The 27,977-nt window shown below is 40.9% G+C and overlaps 1 protein-coding gene across 2 annotated transcripts in view; it reads left to right on the top strand.

Moving 5' to 3' along the window:
* The window catches only part of GABRG2 (gamma-aminobutyric acid type A receptor subunit gamma2), a 60,435-nt gene that overhangs the window by 13,820 nt on the left and 18,638 nt on the right, over positions 1–27,977 (top strand). For both annotated transcript variants that reach the window (XM_083597237.1, XM_083597236.1), the window contains exons 2-6: positions 9,987–10,135; positions 11,766–11,833; positions 12,983–13,203; positions 14,664–14,746; positions 15,952–16,089. In XM_083597237.1, the coding sequence (XP_083453363.1) occupies positions 9,987–10,135; positions 11,766–11,833; positions 12,983–13,203; positions 14,664–14,746; positions 15,952–16,089 (659 nt within the window). The remainder of the gene's footprint in view (positions 1–9,986; positions 10,136–11,765; positions 11,834–12,982; positions 13,204–14,663; positions 14,747–15,951; positions 16,090–27,977) is intronic.

Raw genomic sequence — 27,977 nt, 5'->3', positions numbered from 1 at the left:
TAGAAGGATGGTTTGTGTCACAAACCAGGCCTAAACTGAAGGCCTATAATGCAAGACCTGTGCTGTTTCACCCTCCCTCCCTTATACAGTCTTACCTTGGTTCTCGAACAGAATCCGTTCTGGAAGTCCGTTCGATTTCCAAAAATGTTTGAAAACTGAGGAGTGGTTTCCGGTTGGCTGCGGGAGCTTCCTGCACTCAATCGGAAGCCACGACAGATGTTTGGCTTCCAAAAAAAGTTCACAAACCAGAGCACTTACTTCTGGGTTCACGGTGTTCGGGAGCCAAAACATTTGAGTCACAAGGCATTTGAGAACCAAGGTACAACTGTAGTCTCTTTTAACCCCTTGTCTTTTGTTTCTATCTGCATTAAGTTTATGTGAGCTATAACCACTTTTAACTATTTGCTTTTATCCGTCTCCTCTTTTATTCGCATGTTTGTATCTTATGCTGGCCTGTGACCGTAATAAAGTTTGTTGTTGCTGCTGTTGTTATCTTAGACTGGCTCTAAGGTCACCTTTTAGTATCCTGCATGCGATGGAGATTTATGCACTGCCTTTTATTTTAAATCCAATGTTCATAGCCTGAATTTTAGATTGCATGCTACCATTGCATCTCTCTTGCATGAATGTATGTTGCAAAAATACAATATCTAGATTAACTGGTGTGTGGCGGCGGTTGTTTTCATTGTTGGTTCAAGCATCTTCTTGCAATTTTATTTTGCTACATAACGAAACTCCCTCTAGCTTATATTGGAGTTTGTAAACTGAATGTATGTTTCCCCACCATATTGTACGAAACATAAATCACAGTCTAGTACTTGCAGTATATACGTAATACTTACTCCCTGCTAAGTATGGCATACAAATTTGCTCTGATAGCTTCTGTAGTTGTCCTCTAACAATCAATAGAGCAACAGATTAATTGCTCTTACCTCTCAGAATGCATACATTTTTTCCTTACTTTTTCCTCACCAGTGACTTATGCAGTGCTTTGAGGCATCAATACATTCTTCTGTAGGGTGGCTACTTATACATAACCAGAAAAGAGGTGCATCACCAAAAAATAAATGACTAATTTATATGTATAGATGCAGAATTAAGTAAAAATGCATCTCACCATAGTTACCAGGTGACCTGTGTTGGCCAAGTGCTGCAAACTGTTGTTGGGCAACTTCAAGTCTCCTCATGCTTTTTCTTATGGTTCTATATCTTTAAACTGGACCTTGGACCAGACACATCCACTCTATTTTTCTGCCCAAAGTGGAAGAACAAATGGTACTCCCCACTCTTAGTCAAAGCTGGCCAAGTTATTTTGGCACCTGAGGCAGAAAATCCCACAAGCACCTGTCCCTGAGAGTAAAAATATAACAATGATACATCTAACAGTTTTTTGCTCTTGGTGACACCCTAAAGTGGTTTCCTGAGCTGGGTTCCTCACTCTGCATAATGGTGGGTCCAGTCTTGTCACACCACTCAAAGCAGGATCTGCTGTGGACATGCCGAGACATTCTTGCTCCCTTCCCTGGAAGTGTTGTGGTGGAAGACACTTCATCTGCCAAGCTTCAACAGATAATTCCCTGGGTACCAGCAGAACTAAAAAGCACATGCCCTTTCTTGACCTTGAACGAAGGTTTGCAAAGGCATCTTGCATGAGCCCTCATTTACTGATGAAAAGGAACCAGCAGCCCCTGGTTTTTCCCAACTTCCCCACGCCAGATGGTGGCTGTGGTGCAGGATCACTATTTCCTATTCTGAACACTAACCCAGACCTTCAAGACTTAAATTACAACCCCAGTACACTTTTCACTGCTGAATTTACATAGAGGCAACATAGTCCTTCTAGGGCATTGCCATGTCACCATGGTTAAAAATGCCCCCAAGTTTCAGTTACTTACAATTTACAGGTTTATTTCTGTACACAAAAACTCTAAATATGTCTCAAGAAAATCAACTGACTGTTGTACATAGGCTGTTTGCATGGTAACATGATGGGATGCATGTAGCGCTGTAGGTTTCAGTGCCAAGGACTGGGGCAAAAAAATACCCCAAGAAATCTATAGATTTTGTTCTACCAACAGAATTTTTTGTTTGTTTTTTGTCTCACTCATGTTACTAGACTTTACTCCCCCTCAACAAAATCTGACTCAGGGAAGCAAAATAATTTTTTTTTTTTAAATTCCCTTCTTCTAACATTGGAATGTAGTTTGGGGTAAAGTACCCATAACAACATTTTTAAGGTTTTAAAAGCTCCCCCCACCCCGGTGAGGAGTATAAAAAATCATAGAAAAGAGAAGAATTTTATCAACCAGACCTACTAATTTGTTGGATTGTGGCCTTGGTCTCCCAGGGCTACTGTTGATGTTTCAGTAGCTTATATCAAATAATTGATATTTCTCCTGCATTTTATAGTTCTGCCAACCTTTCATATCTAATGAGATATGAGGCTGTCCTGCATTTAGAACTGGGAAGGATTGGAATAGATTGACTATATTTTTCTAACCTTTTTCTGAGAACTGATGAAGCATGGAACTGTTATTTGCTTCAATTAAATAAATATTGAGAAGAAACAAAAAGGAGGGGAAAATATCTGATTAAACTGTGTGACAATTCCTCCATTTGTGGAGCTAAACTCTTATTTAATGCAGGATCAGAACTAGAAGAGGCTGGAAGTATACAAACTCTGCATAGCAAAGAAGAGGAGACACAAAATTGCACAGGCGGTAGCGAAATAATATGCAGAGGCAGCAGAGGTGAAGGGAACATGTAGCTGATAGGGGCCTTTAGAGGAAAAGTTCAAATAAAAATTGGATTAGGTCTCTTGCTGTGCCTTGAGTAAACAAATTGAAATTCTGTTTGACGCCATCCAGCAAAATAAAAGCAAGCCGATCAGTAAGCTTTATGTGTGAAAAGGTTCCATTTTTAAAAAAAAAAGAATTGTACCTTTCGTCAAGATTTAACAAACTATTAATATAATTCTTTATCAGTCAGGATAAAGAGCATTGCAAACATTTCTAAGAACCCAAGTCTGCATCACTGCAAAGAAAATGGATGTTGACTTATCCTTCCCAAATGTCCAGACATGATTCCACCTTAATTGGCATTTTTCCTGGTCAGTTATATACATTGCTAATACTAGCTGAAAGCCAAGCAACTACTGCACAGTTGTACCTCTGGTTACGAACTTAATTCGTTCCGGAGGTCTGTTCTTAACCTGAAACCGTTCTTAACCTGAGGTACCACTTTAGCTAATGGGGCCTCCTCCTGCTGCTGCACCGCTGCCACGTGATTTCTGTTCTCATCCTGAGGTAAAGTTCTTAACCCAAGGTACAACTTCTGGGTTAGCGGAATCTTTAATCCAAAGTGTTTGTAACCCGAGGTACCACTGTATTATGTTATGGCAATGTAATAGCACCCATGTCAGCTCTTGCCTAGTAAAGCACATTTCTCACTCAGATGGCACAAAGCCACTTAACGTGCCATTCATTCCCTTTTTAGTGTCAGCTGAAACTTGCAAGTGGAGGAGGAGAAGGACTCCACCCATGCACATTCTGTTCTCTCAAGCAAAGAGTACAAGTTGTAGCTGCAACTTTAATGGTGTCAGCTCTAGATTAAACAGATACATACAATTTACTATAAGCCATATGTTAACATTCATGTGGCGCTGCATGCCTTCTTAAAAAAGACACGCCTTCCATTGTCTCTCGAGACAGACGGATGCCAGCTTCCTTCTAAAAAAAGATTAGGCATTGCTGCATTGAGGCTTTTGCTAAAGCATGAAGCTTTAGTAAAGGAGGTGCTTATTGGACTGGTGATGTTGTTGCTTTTGATGATGATGTGGTGATGAGGATGAGGGTGAGGATGACTGGTGCTGATAATATTCTAAGTAGGAATTTCCTAGGGCTTTAGGTTAGAAAAGTCTCCCTTCCTTCAGGTCCAGTGAGGACAGGATGATCTGCACACAAATCTCTGTGCTGCTAAGCAGAGAAGAATGTTAGGCTTCACTAATGCATCCAGTGTTCAATGCATAGTTTCCCTCATTGAAATCCATGGGTTTAAACATGTATAACTGGAGGGAAAAATGTGACTATGGGCAGTGGCGTAGCGTGGGGGGTGCAGGGGGGGCCGGCCGCACCGGGCACAACATCTGGGGGTTAGGGTTAGGGGGCGCAAATCCACGGGTTAGGGGGCGCAAATCCATGGGTTAGGGGGCGCAAATTACTTGCCTTGCCCCGGGTGCTGACAACCCACGCTACGCCCCTATGGGCCAACTGATATAGTAATCAATGAAACAGTGGGCAATTGTACTTGCATAGTTTAAAGCTCTTATGCTTTCCATTCCTTGTCTATCTGAGGTTGTCTGGCATTCTCATAAGATCCATAGTCTGCCCACTATAATTTTGACTGTGGGTTTCGATAGATTTGTTTCATAACTTGGAAAAAACATTCTGAAGGCAGAACAGCCTGTTACTAATAATATGAGCTTAAAGAGTCTTAAGGATATGTGTGGGCTGTAGTCACATACCTCTTATTGGCATAAATGAGAGTTTTGCCCAGATAATGCCCTGCACTTGCACATGGAAGTATAATACATTCTCTAAATACTGGACTATTGCTCATCTCTTATTTACACATCGGTTTATAAAATATAATTGCTAGCTTTTGGGTTGACATACCCAAAGGAATGCATAGCTTCTTCCTTCTGTAATTAATTGCCCTGTACATGGATGACAGTGAACTTGCTTTCTTCAATCACTCTTCCCAGGCCCCCCCCACCTGGATTAGTTTATGTGTGAATTTGGGCTTCCCAGAATACCAGAAGGGAATCTCCCATTAGGAGACGGGATCTTTAAATACTTTCACCATTTGTTAAAGTGCTGTTACAATGCTTGCTTTGGATGTGAGAAGCATTTGTGCTATACCTTTGGTCAGGCATCCCCAAACTCGGCCCTCCAGATGTTTTGAGACTACAACTCCCATCATCCCTGACCACTGGTCCTGTTATCTAGGGATGATGGGAGCTGTAGTCCCAAAACACCTTGGGGGGCTGAGTTTGGGGATGCCTGCCTTTGGTGCTTGTAGGTTATACAAGCCGGAATATTCAGTTCATTTGTATGCACACAGGCTGTAGGGACAATTGACAGAGCTAGCATGACCACAGCAGAAGAGCATTCCAAGCAAGGTTTACACATTTCCAGTTACACATTTGGCCCTTGCCAACCTGGTATCTTCCAGATGTTTTGGATGACACCTCTCACCAGCCACAGCCAGCAAAGGCAGCATTATATTGAGACATAGGCCCCCTTCAAGCATTCATATCCAGTGTTAAGTAAGCCTGTGAAAGGGACAAGCTAATGCTCTCCCCTGTCACCATTCTCATCACCCTCCATGTGGATTGCAATGTGGGGAACAGGGCTGGTATGCATGGTCCCTTCTTGTGGTGCAGGTATAAAACCTGAATAGGGCTTTTAATTCATAAGCATGAGAGCAGGGTGTTATTTCCAGATTTGATTGCAAATTGCATAGGAAAAAAATCCACTCCAGGGGCCGACGGGTACAAGCAGTAGTGTACATTGTTGGAGACACCTGTGTATACTTTCTATTAATGTTTTATTTCTGTGGTAACCTTGGTTTGAGACCCTACATTGCCTTAGGCAGTTTTTGCAGAAAGAAGGCTAATAAATAATTTCTGGGAAAATGTAAGGAGGCTGACAAACTGAAGTGATTTCCTGTACATTTTCTCTGGGGCGCAAATATAGCATTCTGCCGAACCACGTTCAAATGATATGTTGGCTTGAGCTTCAGAGACTGTGTGAGATTTGTCTCCCTGAAATGCAATTAGTTTGTTAGAATTGCAGGCAGCTTCATAAACCTGCTTACATCACCAGTTTAATTGTCCATGCCCTGTTTTTCTGTACATAGAGGAATGCTGTGTAACGCAATGGCAATTAAAAATCCTCATTTTTGAGACTCAATAAAACAAGGAGGGCTCATTACAAGCTGTGCTTTGGCTGCAAAGGACCTAAGCAATGGTGCTGGGGAAACATGGCAGTTAATGACAAAGTGGCAACCAAGGGATATCTCGAAGACGGAGCTTAGCATACGTTGCTTGCTAACCAATTTTTAAAGATACACAGTTTTAGTGCGAGATTCTTGGGATTTGTTGCTGTGCAGAATGGAGGGCCGTACAGAGGCACTCTGAGGAATATCCAACACAATATTAGTGTGGCATTTGATTTGCAGTTTTTGAAGCGGTAGTGAACATTGAAGTACTAGTATAACTGTCACTCAGTATAGAAATAATGGTAATGGTTGCACTAGCTGTTGTGCACTATATTCTACTGGTGCAAGTGACCCACTAGATTTAAGCAGGGCACAAGATTCAACATAAGGCTTCTGTTATTGGAATGGCTTCTGCGCTAGTAATGTGACATCATTGGACATCCCCCTCTTTTTATATCTCTCTGCGCAGAGATTCCTTTGGACTCCTCGTGAAAATGACTGATGGTGACCTTGCTTTAGGCATCAACTACATGCTATTTAGAGTCCCAGTATGTTTTCCTTGCATGTTTTTTCCCCTTTCCACAAAGCAGTTTGGGACAGCCTATTTCTAAATGGAAGAAGGGCAGAAGGGAAGATGTTGCTTAAAAATGTTCCTCTCTAATAACTTATTCCAGCTCAAAATCACCCTCATCCCCAAGCTGCATTTTCACCTGTGGGAGAAAAGATACAGCAGTGGCGTAGCGTGGGGGGTGCAGGGGGGGCGGGCCGCACCGGGCGCAACATCTGGGGTTAGGGCAAATCCATGGGTTAGGGGGCGCAAATCCACGGGTTAGGGGGCGCAAATCCACAGGTTAGGGGGCGCAAATTACTTGCCTTGCCCCGGGTGCTGACAACCCACGCTACACCACTGAGATACAGGGTCACCGTATCTTTCTGCCACTTCCCCACTTTTTCAGCTTAGTTTCAGTTATTTTAGTTATGTTTGCTTATTAATATTGTTTTATACAACAGTGTTTCATTTCAGCTGTTAAATTAGCTTAGCTTATTTGGTATTTGTGTACAATGCTGCATAGATTGATTGTTTTGACTGTATGGTTTATCCATAATTGTTTTTAATGTGTTTTGAATGGTGATCCTTCTTGTTCCTCTTATACCTTGTGAGCCACTTTGGGCACATGCTTCTGAGGAGAAAGCAGCATACAGTGGTACCTCAGGTTAAGAACTTAATTCGTTCTGGAGGTCAGTTCTTAACCTGAAACTGTTCTTAACCTGAGATACCACTTTAGCTAATGGCGCCTCCCGCCGCTGCTGCATGATTTCTGTTCTCATCCTGAAGCAAAGTTCTTAACCCGAGGTACTATTTCTGGGTTAGCGGAGCCTGTAACCTGAAGCGTCTGTAACCCGAGGTATAAGTAGGTGATGATAACTCATACAACAGCTCAGTCAGTACAGCATAAGACTCTTAATCTCAGGGTCATAGGTTTGAGCCCCATGTTGGGCAAAAGATTGAAGGGGATGGAGTAAGATAACCCTTGGGTTCCCTTCCATGATTCTATGATGTGAGAAAAAGCAACAAGGGAGAGGGTGATTTTGGAAAATGACACATGGGGAAAGAGACCAGCAGCATTTCTGCCTCTTTTCCATTCATTTGCTGACCCAGACTGATTTGGGTTTCGACTCCACCCACGAATAAATATGGAAGAGAGAATATTGGAAGTCAACAGAAACTTCATACATTGCTGGTCACTTTGTTCTGATCAGATTTGTCTTGTCATTTATGTAAGTTGCTGCTTACGGACGTTATTGGAATGGCACAGATAGAGCCAAACTCCAAGGAAGCAGCTTCTACACTCTTCAGTTATCTTATGAATTGGGCCTTAATCCCTTGCCCCACTTCTGGCAGGGTGGCCCTCTTATCTATCACCAAAAAAGTGGAAATCCACCATCCCCAAAGAGGGACGATTTTGAAGAAAATTTGGATATGTATCTAGATTCAGTTGTAGACATAGCTTGTTTAATGTAAATAGAAATAAAATCCATTTCACCATAGTAGGGGAGACTGTGTCCAGGTGAGCAGCCTGCTGTTCATGTACTAACTGTTGATTGGCAGTTTCAAGACCTCTGCTCTGTGCTCTTCCTCCTTAGAGTTCTTTATATTCAAACCAGGCTTGGCAAGTGGGCAGCTGTTCAGTATACCTCTTCAGACAGAGGACTTCCTCTATCTAGTAGCCAGCCTAACATCTGAAGATACCAATTTTATAGGGCTGGGAAGCAGGTTTCCAGCACTACCATCATAGGCAAACCTTCATATGACACCCAAAGGGCTATAAGTGAAGACCCATGCATTAAAAAAATAAATAAAAAATCATAATAACTTTATCTGAAGAGTGAGCTTCAACCGCAAATCAGGCGTAGCTTAATGGAGCTTTCCATTGCCAAGCCTATGGCGCTTCTTAAATGGTGGCTGTACAAATGCTGTTTCCGCTGCCCCAGCAAAAGCAGATTTATAGCAGCACTTTGCCCTACATTCTGTACGCTTCTGGCTGCATCAATACAGAATCCTGAAAAATAAAAGAAAAAGGACATCCTTTTTAGTTTTTCACACACCACCCAGAAATGTACATTTTGTAATGATTTAGGGTTTGGGTTTTTTTTAAGATAGCATTACTACAGGCCAATTGCTTCCAGATAAAGCCCATATTTGGTGACTTGCCTTTTGATTTTCAAGTGGGGATCTGCATATATTTCACACAAATGTGTCCTCTTTTTGCACTCTGTTTTTGTGATTTGGAAGTGGTAACCTCAACTGCAAGTACAGAAAGTGAGAAGTCATTGGTAAAATAATATATTAAGAAATGTAGAGGAATTAGTCTTCCACTCACAGGCAAATTACTATATCTCTTTCGGTTCTCCATCTGTCAAATGTTAATATTATTGGCCATTGTGAAGATGAATGAGCATCGTAAAGGAGGCTAGGGAAGGGCCATAGCTCAGTGGTGAAGCATACATGTTACACTTAAAAGGTGTCAGGTTCAATCCCTAATATATCTAGGCAGGGCTGGAAAAGACTCGTGATCAAGCCCCAGAGAGCTGTTACCAGTCAAGGAATAGCTGGACCATGGATAGGCATACTAAGGCCCGGGGGCCGGATCTGGTCCAATCACCTTCTAAATCCGGCCCGCGGACAGTCAGCGTGTTTTTACATAAGTAGAATGTGTCCTTTTATTTAAAATGCATCTCTGGGTTATTTGTAGGGCCTGCCTGATGTTTTTACATGAGTAGAATGTGTGCTTTTATTTAAAATGCATCTCTGGGTTATTTGTGGGGCATAGGAATTCGTTCATTATTTTTTTTCCAAAATATAGTCCGGCCCCCCCACAAGGTCTGAGGGACAGTGGACCGGCCCCCTGCTGAAAAAGTTTGCTGACCCCTGAGCTGGACCAATGGTCTGACTTGGTGTATGGCTGCTTCCTATGTTCCACTTTGGGCAAATAATCATACTTAATACTGAACTTCCCAGCAGGCTTAATGTAGAATAGTACAACAAGCTAAGGTTGACATGATTTGGGTGTAAATACAACTTATAGTAAGATAATTCTAAGACAAAGACTGTGCCATACATCTTTCTGTTCATGCACACTAATGTTTAGGTGATACACTGCCTTTAAAAACTTTTTTTCTTTAAATCTGAACCAATAGAAGTAATGGATACCTTTGAAAGATGCATTAAGTTAGAAGAGAGAAAATGTCTACTCAGCTATCTTGGCATTCTCAGTAAATTGAGCTGTAAACATCAGTCTGTAAATGGTGTTCCCTCTTTCATTTCTTTCTGTAAAGCCATTTCAGTGTTTTGTGCAGAACTGTCATTATTTAAAAGGGGCCTAAATCTAGTCTTGATGGTTTCTAATGGAGCTGTCTATGAATGTAATTGCTGTGTTCAGCTGTTATATGACTCCAGTGCTTTCTTCCCTTTCTTTTTCAAACAGTTCTAGCCAAAAGAGTGATGACGATTATGAAGATTATACAACCAACAAAACCTGGGTTTTGACTCCCAAAGTTCATGAAAGTGATGTTACCCTTATTTTAAATGGCCTGCTGGAGGGATATGATAACAAACTAAGGCCAGATATAGGAGGTGAGGGGATTTTCCTTCATTTGTTAATAGCAGTGAGTTGGAAGGGGAAGTGATGATGATCACTTAACAAAGTGGAAATGACAATAAAGAAAATATAATAGCTGCTGACAATTAGTGTTTCCATTAAAGAATCTGTAACCAAAACTTTCTGAAACAAGTGTTTAGACCTCTAACTGGTATTACACAAACACACACACACACACACACACACACACACACACACACACCAACTCTCGTAGTTATTTAAAGAATAGTAATGGCATCTCATTATAAACATAAACACATTGCTGTTCAAATTAATTTGATGAAATGTTCAGGAATCTATGAGCGAAGTGGTGCCTGAAGTCAATGGCAAAGACTGTTTCAGAATTTGTACTGCACCACTCTACTATAACATTCATTGAACAATTTCAATTAAGATTAATTAAGTGGTTCAAGGCATAGGGTCATGCTGTCATGGTGTGTGAAAGATTAACATGGTCAGTAAATATTTTAAGTCATTTAACAGCATGATCACAAAGGTATTAAGCTACAGTAATATATAGTGGCATGGATGGAAGAGAATATGGCAAAGGTAATTTTTTGATCCTTAATCAATGTGCATTAATGAAATTATTTGTACTTTAGTAGACAAGCTTTCAGGTATTGTCAGTAAACTAATACAATCATGTCAGATACAAGTCCTGGAGAGCTAGTGTGGTCATAACAAGTCATGTTGTTCCAAAGAAATCATCAGTGGAAATGCCAGCAAGAGCATGATAACGGATAACTAGGTACTATTTTAATCCAGTCCAAATAACAGGCATCAAAAGAAGTCATAAAGTGGTCAATGAGTGGCCTGGGGTTGCAACCACCAACCCATCCAATGATATTCAGATTTGGAGGAACTGGGAAACTCAGAGTGAGGCTGGGCCAGGATGGACAAGGGCTGAGGCAGCAAAATTGATAGGCATAGAAATGAAAGATAATGAGTACTTCTTCCATGGGGTTTTTTTATCTATGACTGCATTATGATGGCTCATAAGGAGGAGAGAAAATATAATTCGAAAGCAGTTATGCTGATCACGGTTTGATTTATGCATTGCAATCCTCCAAGCATTATTATTGTTATAGTTGATGTTGGTTTCTTTTTCATGATGTTGGTGGTTACTGTTGTTGTTGCTGCTGTTTTGTTTCTTGGACTTTTTCTATATCTGCAGAACCCTCTTCTGGCTAAATTAGTCATTTTGTGTTCATTCGTACAATGTGAAATGTCTGATGTGATGTATCATTAAGAGACTTCAGAAATACAATACAGTTTCCGATTAAAAAAGGAAATAAGCGTTATAACTATCCCCACCCCTTGCAAAAATACTGATTTGATTACAGTCACATTAATAACACAATAGTATAGATGGGGCCAAAATCCACCCCCTTTTTCACTACGGTCATCAAGCAAGAATGCAGTTTTATTCATCCTGCATTTATTGATATGGAAAATCTCACATACCCAAGTCCTTTTATGTTCTTTCTTTCTAGAACACAATCAGATTCTTTCTTCAAATACTATATTTTGTATCTAAGATTTTCCTTTATGTTCTAGATGTTTTACCTGATGTGATATTAGCAGTTGTTACTTTTTTTGTTACAGTGCAGCCAACAGTAATTCATACTGATATGTATATCAATAGCATTGGCCCAGTGAATGCCATCAATATGGTAAGTAGCATATATTAATACATTTTGCCAGTGTTATTTTTCTAGAATAAGAGGTCTTGGAACTCACCACGAATGCCACCCTTGTTCTCTTATAATGGCAATGGCACCCACATGAGAGGTGCCGGAAGTCACATGAGTTCCGGTGAGTTCCAGCTTAAAAAATGCCCTGCATTTTCCCATGTTTGTATTGTAAATTACAGTATGTTATTCCTGAATGCCAATACACATTGCTGTACACACCAGTCAACACCCCTGTATTCTACCCCATGTATCAGACGGAGCAAGGGCACAATGCTTGGATGATGAAGACTATACACATGTATCTAGAACTGGGTCACATGATTCAATCGGACTTCTGATTGCACATAGGTTTGCCATAAGGCTGCAATCCTATGCACATTTACATGGGAATAATCCCTTTCGGAGTCAGGGGATTAGTAGAGCCGTGGTTCTTAAATTCCATCCAAGATCAATTAATTTCTGTAGCTAACATGAATATTTGTGTCCAAAGAGTTATGGTTGCTAAATAAATACCTAAGAGCTGTTCATACTAAATTCTTAATTCTGCATTTCATACTGAAATCTTCCTTCAGTAATATTCTTTTTAGTAGATATTATACACAATATCTCTCTCTATTTAAGTTTGAGTGGGCCAAATAAGAATTATGGAAACACCACACCAGCAACTAACCTAAATTTTTATATTGTAATTTGATGCTGTGAACAACTCTGAGATATATGGATAAAGAATGGTGTACAAATTTAATTAATCAATAATAAATAATTTTCATTTACAACAACCCAAAATTTAGATTTATGTTTTACTGTATGAAAACATAGATTTGGGAAAATGGTGGGGAAATAGCTAAAGCAACAGTTCATTAGGATTGCAGTTTTAATGAACACTTACCTGGGAATCATAATGAGCTCAGTGGGTTTTACATCTGAGTGGGCATAAATCGGAATTGTGTCAATGGGGCAATAGCATCCGATGCAGAAACATCACATTAAAACCAGGAGCTCTGTTTTATTGTGGGTCAGGCTACTGATGTGATGTGTGTGTTCTCTGTGAGCTGGCCATGAAAGCTTTGAATAGCAGGACTGAATGGACGTGAAACTTATTTTGTTTGATGTGTTTCAACATTGCAGGAATATACAATAGACATTTTTTTTGCTCAAACCTGGTACGACAGACGGCTAAGATTTAACAGCACCATTAAAGTGCTGAGGTTGAACAGCAACATGGTGGGGAAGATCTGGATCCCTGACACATTCTTCCGAAACTCAAAAAAGGCTGATGCTCATTGGATAACAACTCCCAATCGGATGCTCCGGATCTGGAATGATGGCAGAGTACTATATACACTGAGGTAATCTTACCGCTTTTTTAATTTTATCCAATATACCTGTTACATGTGTCCAATATGAGTGAAAATGGTATCTCCACTTAATGAAAAGAAGTGCGATGCCTTGAATATTTTAGACAAGATGAAACAATAATAAAGCTAAATGCCCCATAGAGCTCATGTGGTGTCTTGGTTAGAGGTTAGTGAATGACCTTGGGCTACTCACTACCTCTCAGTCTAAGCACAGAAGTGGGGCCCAAATTAAGGCACCCACCAACCTGGAAATGGGCTGGGTTAGGATTCAGCAAATCCTTGCCCAGATATGCTACACCTCTGCCCCTGAAATGCCCCATTGAAGGATTTTGCACCTGTTATCACCAGTCATTCTCAAACAGGCTGTACCTTCAATGTGTATAGTGTATATTTGCGGGTGGGTGGGGGCTTCAACAGCAGCTAAACTTCTATTATAGAGCATGGAAGAACCAGGTGAACAGCTCTGCCCCCCTTCCCCCCCCCATGCAGTTTAGGCTTTAGGACTGAGACCATAATCTCTCAATCCCAGAGTGTGCTTGCAGTGGCTGTGAAAGTGCCTACACATAGCTCCCTGCACAGCACTGTTTTGAACTGGGGCCTTGCACCCCAAATGAGAATAGTTTTGAACCAGTTTAACTATAATGGCTTCCACTGAGAGAGTTAACAGTTCTGTTGAAGCCTGCTCTGAGAACTACATTTTCCAAGATGGCTCCAGGAGATAATCAAGTCAGTTTAGCTGGTATGACCACTCTTGAAGGCTTTATGAAAGGGGGCAAGATCATTCAAAACACAGCCTGTTGTAGAAACCTCCCTCCATTGGGTAAGAAAAGTTATTGTCGATCCTTAAAGCCGATTCCCCTCGCAGGGAGTCAACATTGTGGGCTGGTCATGAGCCTAACCTGTGCACATGGGGCTTAGGTAGCTCTGCGTCACAGGGCGTTCATCACCTACCCCTCCTATTTCAAGGGTATTCTGTTAAAGGAATCCGGGGTGTGTGTCCTCTGTCTGAAGCCCAGACAGGGGCCAGGGCCATAGCACGACCCCTATCAGTGACCCTGGGGAAATTCCTAGTTGATGTGCATCAATAGGTCTCCCCCTTTCGGTGGTTAACCCTTACTAGACTCCTGGCAGGGGGGCAGGAGTCAGATATAGTCATTGGTTCCAATGCCTAAGCCAATACCACTCACATTCTGTAATCGATAACGTTGTTGCCTTTTTCAGCCCATTAACCTAAATTTTGGTGTCAAATGTCTTTATTCTACAATGGGGGAGGGTTCAGGACCTTGTCATGCAACACTGTGACATAAGAAAGCATTTTACTTTACATCCTAATCAATAATACATTAAAAGAAAGAGTGGATTGTGTCTTCTCTCAACCTGTTCACTGCTGTAGACCTTGAACTTCTAGAGCTATGAACAATTGATTAATATTAATATATGCTTCTTCTTAGATTGACGATAGATGCTGAGTGTCAGTTACAGCTGCACAACTTTCCAATGGATGAACATTCTTGTCCACTGGCATTTTCAAGCTGTAAGTAGTAATCTAAAAAATAATATTTTAAAAAAAAAATTGATTCATTTGGAAAGTAAAGAGGAATCTAAATTTTTAAAAATGCATTGCTCAGTAAATCTACTGTACTTAGTCCGAAGAAGGCTGCAGTCTAAAACACATTTACCTGGGAGGAAGTCTCATGGAACTCAATACGCTTGCTGCTGAATCAGTGTGTACAGAATTGCATGATAAGTGTGTTGGTGCTGGAGACAACACATTTATGGACAGATGCTTAACATGGATCACTTGTAACTATTTACAGTAGCTGATGAACTAGCCCAGAGTTGCCATCTTACATATTTCGAGAGGGTGATTGTAAATAATCCTTATGTTACGTGGGCATTTTTAACATACAGGTCAGACTAGACTTCTGTTGTCCTGTGATTCATGCCTTCTACTTAAACACAAGAAGGTCCAAAAGTCAATATTACATCCACTACACCACATTAGTCCCCCCCCCCCGCCCAAAGTAATACAAACATAAGCTTCCAGGCAACCATTATTTTCAGGCGGGATTAAATCACATGTTGGCTTATTCAGGTTGCAAAATTAAGATTGATTTGGAACTCTTGCACAAGGAGTTAAGAAAAGAGACGGCAAAATGCACCGGAAAATGTAGGATAACATTTGCTTGATGTAATGTTGTCTTAACGTCCCCACAAACAAATCAGGATGAATAGTCAAGAAACAGATTGCCTGAAAGCAACCTATGTGTTTTCCTATGTACAGGATATACTGGATACAACAGTGGGGAATTTAATGCTGGTAGGTGGAGAAATGGGGCGTCATTAAAGACCTTACCGTTTTAAGTGATCTACATACAACCCATCACATTTAAGTCATTATAAGTGCAGAGAAGCATTACAGAATTTATTCATGGCAGTTTAGAGGCTGTCATAAATGGAAACAAAATAATTGTGACAATTCATTATTTGGGGGAGCAAAAAGAGACATAACGTAAGCATGCCTTTCTGTATTTGTTTGGAACTGCAAGGTCCCTTTCTGAATATAAGCATCATGACCACTTTGTTGTGTGTGTGTGTGTGTGTGTGTGTGTGTGGCAGTGAGAGGGAAAATGATGTGAATGCATTTGTGGCAAGTGCCATTTATGGTCATGTGACCATGAAGGAAAGCAACATGTAAATGAAAATTGTGATGGAATGATGATCTTCATTGTTTTGAAGATGGCTACCCAAAGGAAGAGATCATCTACATGTGGAAGCGCAGCTCAGTAGAAGTAGGAGACACTAGATCCTGGAGGCTGTATCAGTTTTCATTTATTGGGCTCAGAAATACAACTGAAGTCGTGCCAACAACTTCAGGTAGGCGAAGCTGCTCTACTTTAATTGATCGTTTGCTCCTACTTGACGCTGAAGTGGGGAAAGGGCAATACTATGCTTACTGTGTAGCTGTAATTATCATTTTCATGGGATATTTCTGTTGACAAACTATGCCATTTTAGACTACCAGTGTGGGATCAAAACATGAAATCAGGCGTGGGAAAGTGGTGGCCCTCTAGATGTTGGACTCCAGTCCCCATTAGCCGTGGCCAGGAAGGCCAGTGGTCAGTGATGATGGGAGGTGTTGTCCCACAACATCTGGAAGGTTACCCTTCTGTGGCTTAGATGCTGCCATATATATAAAATCAACAAAAGTAGCATGTTAGGTGGAAGGTTCTGCCTTAGCTTTCCTCTGCAGGGCCTGTCCTGCCATTAGGCAAAGTGGACAATGTGGGTAGTAGATGTGGGGGGACATGAAAGGGCAGCAAAATGTTAATTAAATAGGGAGCAAACATTTCTACTTGCTAGGTGGAACTATTGCTCTCCTGACCCTTTGACATTGTAATTTTGTATAAATGGATAATGTTTTATATTAGAGAACATTTAAACATTTATTATTCCACCTTCATTTTGGAAGGAAACCATCTGGCGAGAGAGAACTCTATATAATTGCTTACAGCAGAATCCTATGCACATCTACTCAGAAGCAAGTCTTGGTGAATTCTATGGGGCTTACTCCCCAAGTAAGCATGTGTGGAATTATAGCTTTAGATTCTCACTGCAAAACACCAAAATTAAACCAAATATAACCTGTGTAACTCTTCAGGTCTCTTGAATACAGCCAACTGGCGGATGGATGAGCAGAATTAATGTGAGGTAAATTCTTGGCTGTGCCTGCTCTGTCATCAGAACTGCAATATAAAAGGGGTTTCACAGAGAAGTTTTGGTAACTCAGTATCACAACTTTTCTAATAGGCTTCTGGAGATGCAGTGCTTCATTTTGCCTTTGCCTCAGGGTCAGCAGTAAATGGAACAATCTAGTCCTAAATTGGGGTTGCTTCTTTGTGCTGGACGGACTGCATGTCAGGGAGCTAAATCTCTTTCCTTTTGCCTGTTTGTGTCACCCTCAGAGCACACATGTAACAGGATCTGTAATAACCACAAAAGATGAGTGACTCAGAGCAATGAGCTTGGGATGAAGCACACAATTGTGGGTCACACAGACGGATTGGATCCTGAGTGGAGCTTAGTGTAGATAAATACATTGCATAATTAATTCGATTTGAATTTTGTAGATTAATTGTCTTGAAATAGATTTCACACTTCTGATGTTGTAGCGTCTTACTGTACAAAAAAGGGCATTGTTGACAAAACTTTCCTTTAAATTCTACTGTCTATATCTGAAGCACATGTAGGGATAGGGCAGTGACTAGGAAAATGGTCCAATGCAGCAAAAAGCCATTTTTTTGCTCACACTACCAGTTTGCTACTGGTCTAGCTTCAAGGTCCTTTTGCTAATTCAGAAAGCCCTAAACAACTTGAGTTCAAAGCACATTAAGGACCTTTTGATCCCTTATGCTCTACCTCAGATCCTCTGATGGGGCACTTCTTGTGGTTCCCCACATCCTTGTAAAATGGTAAAAGGTAAAGGTTAAGTACCCCTGGGCGGTTAAGTACAGTCAAAGGCGACTATGGGGTTGCAGCTCTCATCTCACTTTCAGGCCGAGGGAGTTGGCGTTTGTCCACAGACAGCTTTCCAGGTCATGTGGCCAGCATGACTAAACTACTTCTGGTGAAATGGAACACCATGACGGAAACCAGAGCGCACAGAAACGCCGTTTACCTTCCCGCTGCAGATGTACCTATTTACAGTATCTACTTGTTCTGGTGTGCTTTCAAACTGCCAGGTTGGCAGAAACTGGGACAGAGCAACGGGAGCTCGTCCTGTGGCACAGATTTAAACTGCTGACCTTCCGATCTGCAAGGTCAAGAGGCTCAGTGGTTTAGACCATAGTGCCACCAGCATCACATAATATAATAATCTCAATAATTAACAAGATGAAAGATGAAAAAAAAGTATCTGACAAAGTGTGTATTACACACGAAAGCTCATACCTTGAAAGCTTATATTTAGTTGATCTTAAAGGTGCCACTGGGATTATTTAAAAAGATTTTTTCATCTTTCCTCTTGTTATTGATTATGACTATGACAGATCAACACGGCTATCCACCTGAATCTATAATATATATATATGCATTGCCAGCACACAGTATTGGAGCAAAAAGTTTATATTTATTTAAATATAGTATACTCCCTCCATACTAAGTGAGCCTTAGTAATGTGCAGACACCAGGCTCTATGGATATCCACAAATACTTCTAAGCCTCAGACTGCAGGTGATGACTCAAGAGAGCCCCTTAACCCAGTAATGCATCAGGGTGCCAGTGACTCCTCAACAAAAGAAACAAATTCAAGCTTCCAGCCTAGTTTCTAATGTGGACAAATATACATCTGTGCATGAAAAGGCCTTCTTGGTTTTGCTTCCATTCCAGGAAGGTTAATGGAAAATCTCACATCAGTAAGAGCTGTATTCCACCTGGAACACAATTTGCATTTCTTGTAGTTATTGGTTTCCTTTCTGTCTCTTTGCTAACAGTTTTTTGTTTTTGTTTTTAAGTCAGATAGGAACAAAATCAGTGCTATGAGCTTCAGTTCTACTGTTATATTTAGTGAATCAATTTTATGAAGTTCTGTGCAATATTAAAAGAGAGTGTTCCTTGAAGGAAACAATCCATTCACATTAAGCTAACACCATCCTCCTAAGGGACCATTAATCTCATTTCAGAACCCTCAGTAGTGGTCTAAGCAGTGCCATCTAATTGAAAGATCATATTTGCTATTAATGCACTCATGCACACTGTCCCTGTCCATTACTTAAACAAATAAATTGATCAATATTAATTGTGCCTTCGTACACAGTAAAAGCTCGCTTTAGCCTAGAATATATATTTATATATATAATATGCTTTCCAGAGACAATTTAGTCCTGACGAATTTAGCCTGCTAGGGATGTACTTGAAGCCTCAGAAGAACTGTACAGAGTGCACATCTTCCCCCCCCCCTCTCTCTGTGTGTGTGTGAAAATGGAGACTTCAGCTTTGCGCAGGCTCAAAGGACCCTGCATATAAACTTGAAATGCATATCACCAAGTGCAAAGGGTAGTCACTTCTTAGCTCTCTGTGCAACTCAAGTACTCTCTGTGGTCAAAGAGAACATAGAGGGAACAAGTGTTCTGTTGTCATAACTTGGAACTGTTTCAGGTGGCACTTTACAAATCTGAGGAGCCAGAGGATCTAGAATTGGCTCAGCTTGGTGCTGCAAATGTGCCCTGAAATGAGTAGCTCTGCAGACTGCCGTATGAGCACTGAACTGACTTAAATACAAGCACTCCGACTGCATTGCTTTATGGACTGAACTGGTCTGTGTCACTCCCTAATACTGCAACTTTTATAAAATAGCTAACGGGGGATATTTCATCCCACATTCAATTTTCCTAGTGATCTGCACAAACTGGTCTGTTTCTGGTCCATATAGCATTTGTATGTTTTCACCCGTAAGTCCAGCCAATCCTGTTTCCGTATTTATTCCACAGCTTAAACTGAATATCCATTTTCAATGTATTTGAATGTGTTTGGTTGTTGTTTTTAAGCAGAGAACTGTATCAGAATATTTGGTATGTGTGACATATAGCTATATGCTTGAAAGGCATTAATTATATACATTTTTACCCTGCCAAAAAATGCTCCCCGAGTGGCTCACAAATGCCAATAACATTGCCTTCAGGCTTACAATGGGAAGACGTGAAATAAAACAGGCACAGGCAAACTCGGCCCTCCAGATGTTTTGGAACTACAACTCCCATCATCCCTGACCACTGGTCCTGTTAGCTATGGGTGATGGGAATTGTAGTCCCAAAACATCTGGAGGGCAGAGTCTGCCTATGCCTGAAATAAAAGGAAAAAGTCTTTGGAGGGAGGAGGGGAGAAAAAAGCAAACTCAGGTGAGGCAACTGCCTCAAGTGTCAAGAGCCACAGGGTCAGCAGGATTGTGGGTTTGAGCCCCACGTTGGGCAAAATATTGCTGCATTGCAGGGAGTTGGACTAGATAACCCTCCTGGTCCCTTTCCAACTCTACAGTTCTATGATTGCTTTCATTCTGCCTCATCTTCTGTTTTCATGTATGTAGGGTGTATCAAATCTGCACGTGGTTCTCCTCTGAATGTATATTTAGCTTCCATTTTGTGGCCAAGCTCCTAGTGCTGAGATCCTCAAGATGTTTGCGTGATAGTACACATTATTTTCCTAATTCGTATAGCCCAACAATCAACTAGAGATTCACCTGATTGTTTCAGTAGTTAATGAGTCTGCAATGATGGGTTATTTGACCCAACTTTGCGTCCTCCCTCCAGTTAGCTGAATTGATAAATGACTGCATTGACCAGGGAGAGCATTATAGCTGAAAAGGTAAACAGGCTGCAGTTTAAAAGAAAAACAAAAACACACACACAAGGCGGCAATCCTATGCATACTTGACCTGGAGGTAAACTCCACTGAACATAATGAGACTGAACTTCTGACTAAATATGCAGAGGATTGCCACGTGAGTTTGTGGGTCACTTCTCTAGAAAATTGTTAAGATATTTATAGCGCATGCTGAAAAAAGCATGACCATGTCCTCATTTTCGATGCTCCTGACATACTTAGAGGGTCCAGGCATTCAATCCCATATTTAAAGCTGCATGCAAATATAGTATGGTAAGAAGGTTAATGTATTAGAGCAGGAAACCTTTGACAGGAGAAGAAACATCGTTTGAAGCTTTCTGTCACAAATGTTGCTTTAGTTTGGTCATTTTCATTTCTTGCAATAAAATGTTCACCAGTGTCGCATTATGAACAGTAAGATATATTTATTTCCTGAAGAGTATGTGGATTCTTTGCATCTTGTGGTCTTTTGTCAGGAGTATTCTGATAATTGACCACATACCAGTATGTGTATCCATGTAGTCAAAATATAGGGTGTTAGTCAACTAAGTTTTACCCTTGAAATGAATGACCCTAACTTAGTCATGTTCATTAATTTCAGTGGATCTGCCCTGAGTGAAACTTAGTTGAATTCCACACATAATATTGAAATGGATAATGGAATAAAATCCAGTAAATCCTGGGTAGGACCCAATAGGTATTCTTCCACTGAGAGAAAGCATTTATTAGTGGAATGAAAGTCTTTCTCATGAAATGGCTGCTATATGGGCATAATGCAAAATGGCTGACACAATTGAAAGAGCAGAAGAGAGATAGGACCACAAAATGGTCTAGGCATGCCCCCCTGTATCAGTCACTCCCACCAATGAAGAAAAAAGGATCTACGTCAGCCACCACTAAGCCAACTCACAGAAATAAGCTCTTTGTACCTCTCCTCCATTCAGAACAGAAGGGAGGATGGGTGCCGAATCATGAAAGAAATATGACATATTGCATTTTAATACTACTGAGTGATAGCAATAGACTGAATTGTTTGATACTATTGCTTTTGTGAATTTGCATTTTGAATTTGGTTTAACGTGATTCTTACTCTGTGAGCCATCATGAGAGAAATAAATCAGAAGAACCATCTCCCTTGAATTATGGGAATAGTTATATCTAGAGGAGCAGTTAATTTTACCTATCCACTGCAGTCCACTGCACATATTCTACCAAGTGAGTCAACATCTTTCTATATTTTGCTGACAAAATAGAGAAGGTGACTCTACAAATGTTCTAAATGAAGTTAAGGTCACAGGGACAGAAACATGTCTGGGTAACTATTATTATCTGCATCTGTCATATAGGAAGGTGAGGCATGAAGGAATGCATTATTGAAAGTAATATAGGTAGATATAAGTGGAGCAGCCATCAAAGCAGGTATCCGCAAATCAGTGGGTTGTGCTTCCAGTCATAAAATAAGAATTAACTCCCCTTTGTTCAGCTAACTATTCTGAATGGGTTCCACTTCCACTTCTTGCTCTTATTTCTCTTTTAGTCCTTTTCAGGGAATGAACAGGGTACAGTGAATGAGTGGAAGGGAGAAGTTTGTGGTGACAAATCCCCATCCCCATCCTGCTGACCTCCATGTCCTTGGTGGAAGGTCCAAAGAAAGTCTCCACATTAACAACTTGAATGTGCACAGCCTTCTTTTCTTTTCACATGATCAGGGACTCTGATCTGTTTTGACCTTCTGCAGAACACACCAAGGTCAGGGATTGGTCCTGCCATTGCAAGTTCTCTTCCTACAGTCCCTATTTTAAATCCAAACACTGTTAAATATATCTTATTCACATATATCACAAAGATAAATTGAAAGTGCAAACTAATGCACAGCAGGTCTTGCTGTGTTTGGGGGGGATTACTCCTCAGTGACTTCTTTCTTTCTTTCCTTCCTTCCTTCCTTCTTTCTTCCCTCTGCATAACTATAAATCCCCTCCTAATCAACCAGCAACTTGAGTAGAGTGTGGGGTAGGGGTGGAGAGGGGATCCAATATCTCTAGTATATAATAACAGTCCCCAAATCCATGAAAATAAAGTATCCTGTAGCTGGATTATTTATGTACTAAGACTCCATGGCCAAGCTATATTCATGCTAGCTACCTTGACAATTAAATTACAAGATTAGTAGTTCAATTACCAGATTGTAATAATGCCTAATACCTGCCTCCAAATGAAGTGAGGGCTTCTCCTAAGGCTGAAACACCCTCACATAGTACCATTTTCCTGGCAGGCTGGTACAGACAGTGGTAAAGTTCACTGAGTAGGGATACGGGAGAAATTTGATTTGGCAACTGAACTTCCTGCAAAATATGTATGCAAATTGAAACCCAACTTCTCTTAATTTTGTGTTGTCGGTTTTCCACCGAAAAACTGTACAAAATGCACGTATTAGGCATAGTGTTCATGAAAATGCATAAATAATAAAAATAACATACAAAGCTGCATTATATTATGCAATGATGCAAAATTGCCTGCAAATATGTGCATATTGGGAGAAAAGTGCACTAAAATACTGATGGATTTTTTAGGGAAGTATTAAAATGTATTAATTTTATTTAAAACGAATGCTGAAATATAGCCAACTGTACTTAGGACAGGGAGAATGAGAAGCTGAAATGGACATATTTGTCCATCTCTACTACTTGGGTAATTGCTCAGAAAGCTTTGGTGGCCATAGTTTAACATGGGCTCTACTAAGGTCAAGTGAGAATATAACAGATTACCAGATACACAGTCATAATGATGAAGCTGTCAGATTTTGTAAACATTTCCTTTCTTTCCAATGCAAGTATATTTATGAAATACAGTTAGTGAAGACCACCAATGTTTCTCCCTAGTTAATGCACTTTTCTGCAGTACAGAAAAGGACTTCATGGCTGGAGTGGGAAAATTTACAAAAATCATTTAAAGAGTCAAAATATAATTTAGTTTCACACAAACAAAAATAAGACATTTGAGCCATAACAAAATACAGAGATATAAGCATTTCTGTATTGACTGCTTTATCCTTTAATTTGTATTTTTAAAGCAAATGTTCAAGCTGAGCATGCATTAAGAATATCTTACCCTAAAGCAAGCAACTGTTATAAGTACTAATGACACTTTGTGACACATTCATCAAATTACATGTTGTGCAAATTACATTTCTCACGGCCCACACTCCTGTTTTTATTGAAATCACTGAATCTAATGATCTATTTTCATTAAACTGTTGTGATACCAGGAAAGAAATACATTGTAATTTCATTACCAAAGTCTGCAACCGGAGATAGATGTAATAAAAACAAATTTTGATAAAAGATATTTGTCCTAAAAAGATTAGAAAGTTAAAACAAACAAAAAATGTTTAATGACCACTGATGCACATCTACAACAATAATGCTACAATTCACTGATGGAGATCAGTGGGACTTATTCCCAGGTAAGGGTTTGACTTCAAAAGTGCTATTGCACAGCCTCTGCAAGACCCACCAATCAGCTGACCATTTGGTCTCATGTAGCCCAATGCTTAGGGCTTTGCTGGCACCACCGATCAGCTGATTGGTGGTGCCTGCAAACCTCCTTTCAGCTGAGCCAGGTCTGGGCGTGTCCCTCATTGGATCTCATATAGGGCAGGTGGACACAGCTTGGTCAAAATGGCCTCACAGGCCAAATGGGGAGGACCAGAGGTTCCCCACTGCTGACTTAATCATGTGAGGGAGAGTAGGGCTGGCAAGCTCTTCTGCCCTTGGTATGTCAACTCTCCTGTTGCAGTTCGAAAGCACGTCAAAGTGCAAGTAGATAAATAGGTACCGCTCCGGCAGAAAGGTAAATGGCATTTCCGTGCGCTGCTCTGGTTCGCCAGAAGCGGCTTAGTCATGCTGGCCACATGACCTGGAAGCTGTACGCTGGCTCCCTCGGCCAATACAGCGAGATGAGCGCCACAACCCCAGAGTCGGTCACGACTGGACCTAATGGTCAGGGGTCCCTTTACCTTTACCGAGAATCACAGAAATGCAGGACTGAAGGGTGTATTTATGGAGAGTCCCTACATGATCTAAAACTTTGGCCATGTGGGTACTCTATTGCAGAGGGAGCTTCAGTGAGCAGCTTCTCTATTTTAAAGGACTTCACTTGAACTCATGGAGGGATTAAAAAAAAGGGAGCTGAAGATTACGCAGCAGATGGGACAGGCCTTACCAGCTCCCTCATGTGATTTTGATAGCCCAGAGAGCATCTAAATAAGTCTTCTACTTTTCTTCCTTTTCAAACCTTTCCTTATTTTGGGTAACACAGTGTGTAACCAACTCATGTGAGAGGTGGGGGCAAACCACAGTGGACCCATACCCCGTTACTTGACACCCTGGATGGAGCCCCCACCCCCTCCACCATTTGTACATCTGAACACAGGGAATCTGTCCAGACATCAAAAGTTTCTGAGCAGAATTGGGTTTTCCTGTGTGCATTAATTGAATATGCTTTGAACAGCTGGACAGGGCTCAGGTCGTAACCAAAATGTCACATTTTGATTTGGAACAGAAAATCAGCTGGAATACTTCTAGGCAGTTCAGAGTGAAGAGATACTGCTGGAATGAAGGTGGGGGGGGGGGACAGAAAGCGAGAGAGATTGGCTTCTGGCATATATATGTCCTCAATAATAAACACAGATGCCTCCAAGGCTGTTCTTGCCCAATTAAATCCTTTCACAATGTAACTGCAGTTGCCGGCTTCTCAACTTCATGTTGTTACATAGCATTTTGGTAACCTACTTAGCTAATACGCCAAGGCCCTTCTTGCTGCCCATCAACTGTAATGAGGAGCTTTAATTCAGAGCAAGGCAGAATGGGAAGCAGAGGAATAGGATCCTCAGTTACATGAACAACCTAGTCCACAATCTAGTTAAATCAATGGTGTGTGTGTGTGCAAGGGTGATCTAGTCCAAGACCCTGCAATGCAGTACAGTGGTCCCTCTGGTTAAGTACTTAATTCGTTCCAGAGGTCTGTTCTTAACCTGAAACTGTTCTTAACCTGAAGCACCACTTTAGCTAATGAGGCCTCCCACTGCCACTGCGCTGCCGGAGCACGATTTCTGTTCTCATCCTGAAGCAAAGTTCTTAACTCGAGGTAATATTTCTGGGTTAGCGGAGTCTGTAACCTGAAGCATATGTAACCCGAGGTACCACTGTAATCTTTTGCCCAACATAGTGCTTGAACCCATAACTCAGAGATTAAGAGGATTATGCTCTACCAGCTGAGCTATCCGAGATTCAGTTTATTTAAGGGACTAGAACCAAAACGTTTTCAATACGTTTACACTGGCATAACTAGGTTACAGGTTGAGCTGTCACTATTAATACTATCATCATTATTACTAGTTCAGGTCACATATATGACTGGATGAAACAGAATGCTGTGAAAAATCTGTTGTCAGGTGAACTAGGGCTATTGAAAGACCCAGATTGCCCGAGACTATAAATTACTGAATGTTAAATGGCTTCATAAGGAGGGGGGAGCTGCAGAAGGGTTAATTGAAACCCAAATAGTTATGTAGTGTGCAGACAGACTATATCCCCAGGTGCTTCCCTTCCCTTTAGGTCTGCCCCTGCTCCTGCTGTTACCTTCCATTCTTGGGAGGTGTGTTGCAAAATTCCGCACAGCAGCTGGCTTTCTTTTGGAACATTTTAATTTCCAGACTTAAAAAAAAGAATGCCATGCGGTAGACACCCCTTGCAATAAGATTTTTGTGTGCTCTGTTCTCAATTTACATTTAAGAGATGGTTCTTCTTGCTTTGGTTAAATGAATTATTTGCAGCACATGGCACTTTTCCTAAAGTGATCGTAAAAAGGCTTTTCATATTATGATATCTTTAAATCTGCTATATAAGATGTGAACCATTAGATAATGTGTTTTCTTATCATTCCAGGCAAAGAGCATCACGATTAGAGTCAAATGGCAGCTATATAGGATTGTTATGAAGTCCTTGAGGGGTTTTACATATTAATAACATTTTACCTGTTTGAGTTGAGCTGAAATACTACAGCTTGTGTCACAAAGGGAGCACAAGAAGCTGTCTTATGCTGCCTAGCCTAGAGAAACTAGTTGGATGGGATGGAGGATAGAACTGCTACGCTACTTCACAGCAGGTGTTTTTGGCCTCCTCAATATTTGTTGGAAGGGACCTGCCCCCCTCAATGATGATGAAGATAGTGGTGATATTGACAAGACAGGTGGGGGAAACCCATGATGCGATGTGTGTCACAGCTTCAGTGGCCAGCTCCTCCAGAATGCTCGACTTCCTCCAGATCACATGATGTCTTGCATGCATCACACACACATGACATGTGCTGGGCCCCCTCAGTTTTGGGGGCAACCTGGTACCTCTACACACTTGGTTGAAGCATTCTGTTTCTTCTTTTCATTTGTGTCTTTATCACATCTACATTAAATATCTACTGATAAACTATGTAAAAGGCTTGATGTGATTGTACACATGATTTCCATCAATATTCTCTTTGTGCAATGTTTTACTGGTGTACACCAGGGCTGTATTTGCTTATTACGGGTAGAGGATATAAAAGAGCCTCGTTTGTATTTAATTCAGACGTAAGAAATACGAATAAAATTAATTAAAAGTAATTTCTATTTCTATTAATTCAGATAACGTAGTATTAATATTGCTGAAATTATAAAATTATTTCTTTCGGAATTATTTTGTTTCTGTTTTAAGATTTGCACTGCACTGTAGTGTGACGCGGCAGCTAAAAAAGCCAATGCAATTCTGGGCTGCATCAATAGGAGTATAGCATCTAGATCAAGGGAAGTCATAGTGCCACTGTATTCTGCTCTGGTCAGACCTCACCTGGAGTACTGTGTCCAGTTCTGGGCACCACAGTTCAAGAAGGACATTGACAAACTGGAACGTGTCCAGAGGAGGGCAACCAAAATGGTCAAAGGCCTGGAAACGATGCCTTATGAGGAACGGCTAAGGGAGCTGGGCATGTTTAGCCTGGAGAAGAGGAGGCTAAGGGGTGATATGATAGCCATGTTCAAATATATAAAAGGATGTCACATAGAGGAGGGAGAAAGGTTGTTTTCTGCTGCTCCAGAGAAGCGGACACGGAGCAATGGATCCAAACTACAAGAAAGAAGATTCCACCTAAACATTAGGAAGAACTTCCTGACAGTAAGAGCTGTTCGACAGTGGAATTTGCTGCCAAGGAGTGTGGTGGAGTCTCCTTCTTTGGAGGTCTTTAAGCAGAGGCTTGACAACCATATGTCAGGAGTGCTCTGATGGTGTTTCCTGCTTGGCAGGGGGTTGGACTCGATGGCCCTTGTGGTCTCTTCCAACTCTATGATTCTATGATTC

The sequence above is a fragment of the Podarcis filfolensis genome, assembly GCF_964270895.1.
Source record: "Podarcis filfolensis genome assembly, chromosome: 2".
Classification (NCBI taxonomy): Eukaryota; Metazoa; Chordata; class Lepidosauria; order Squamata; family Lacertidae; genus Podarcis; species Podarcis filfolensis.
Note: the sequence above shows the minus strand (reverse complement) of the source record. Positions and strands in the feature narration are given on the sequence as shown.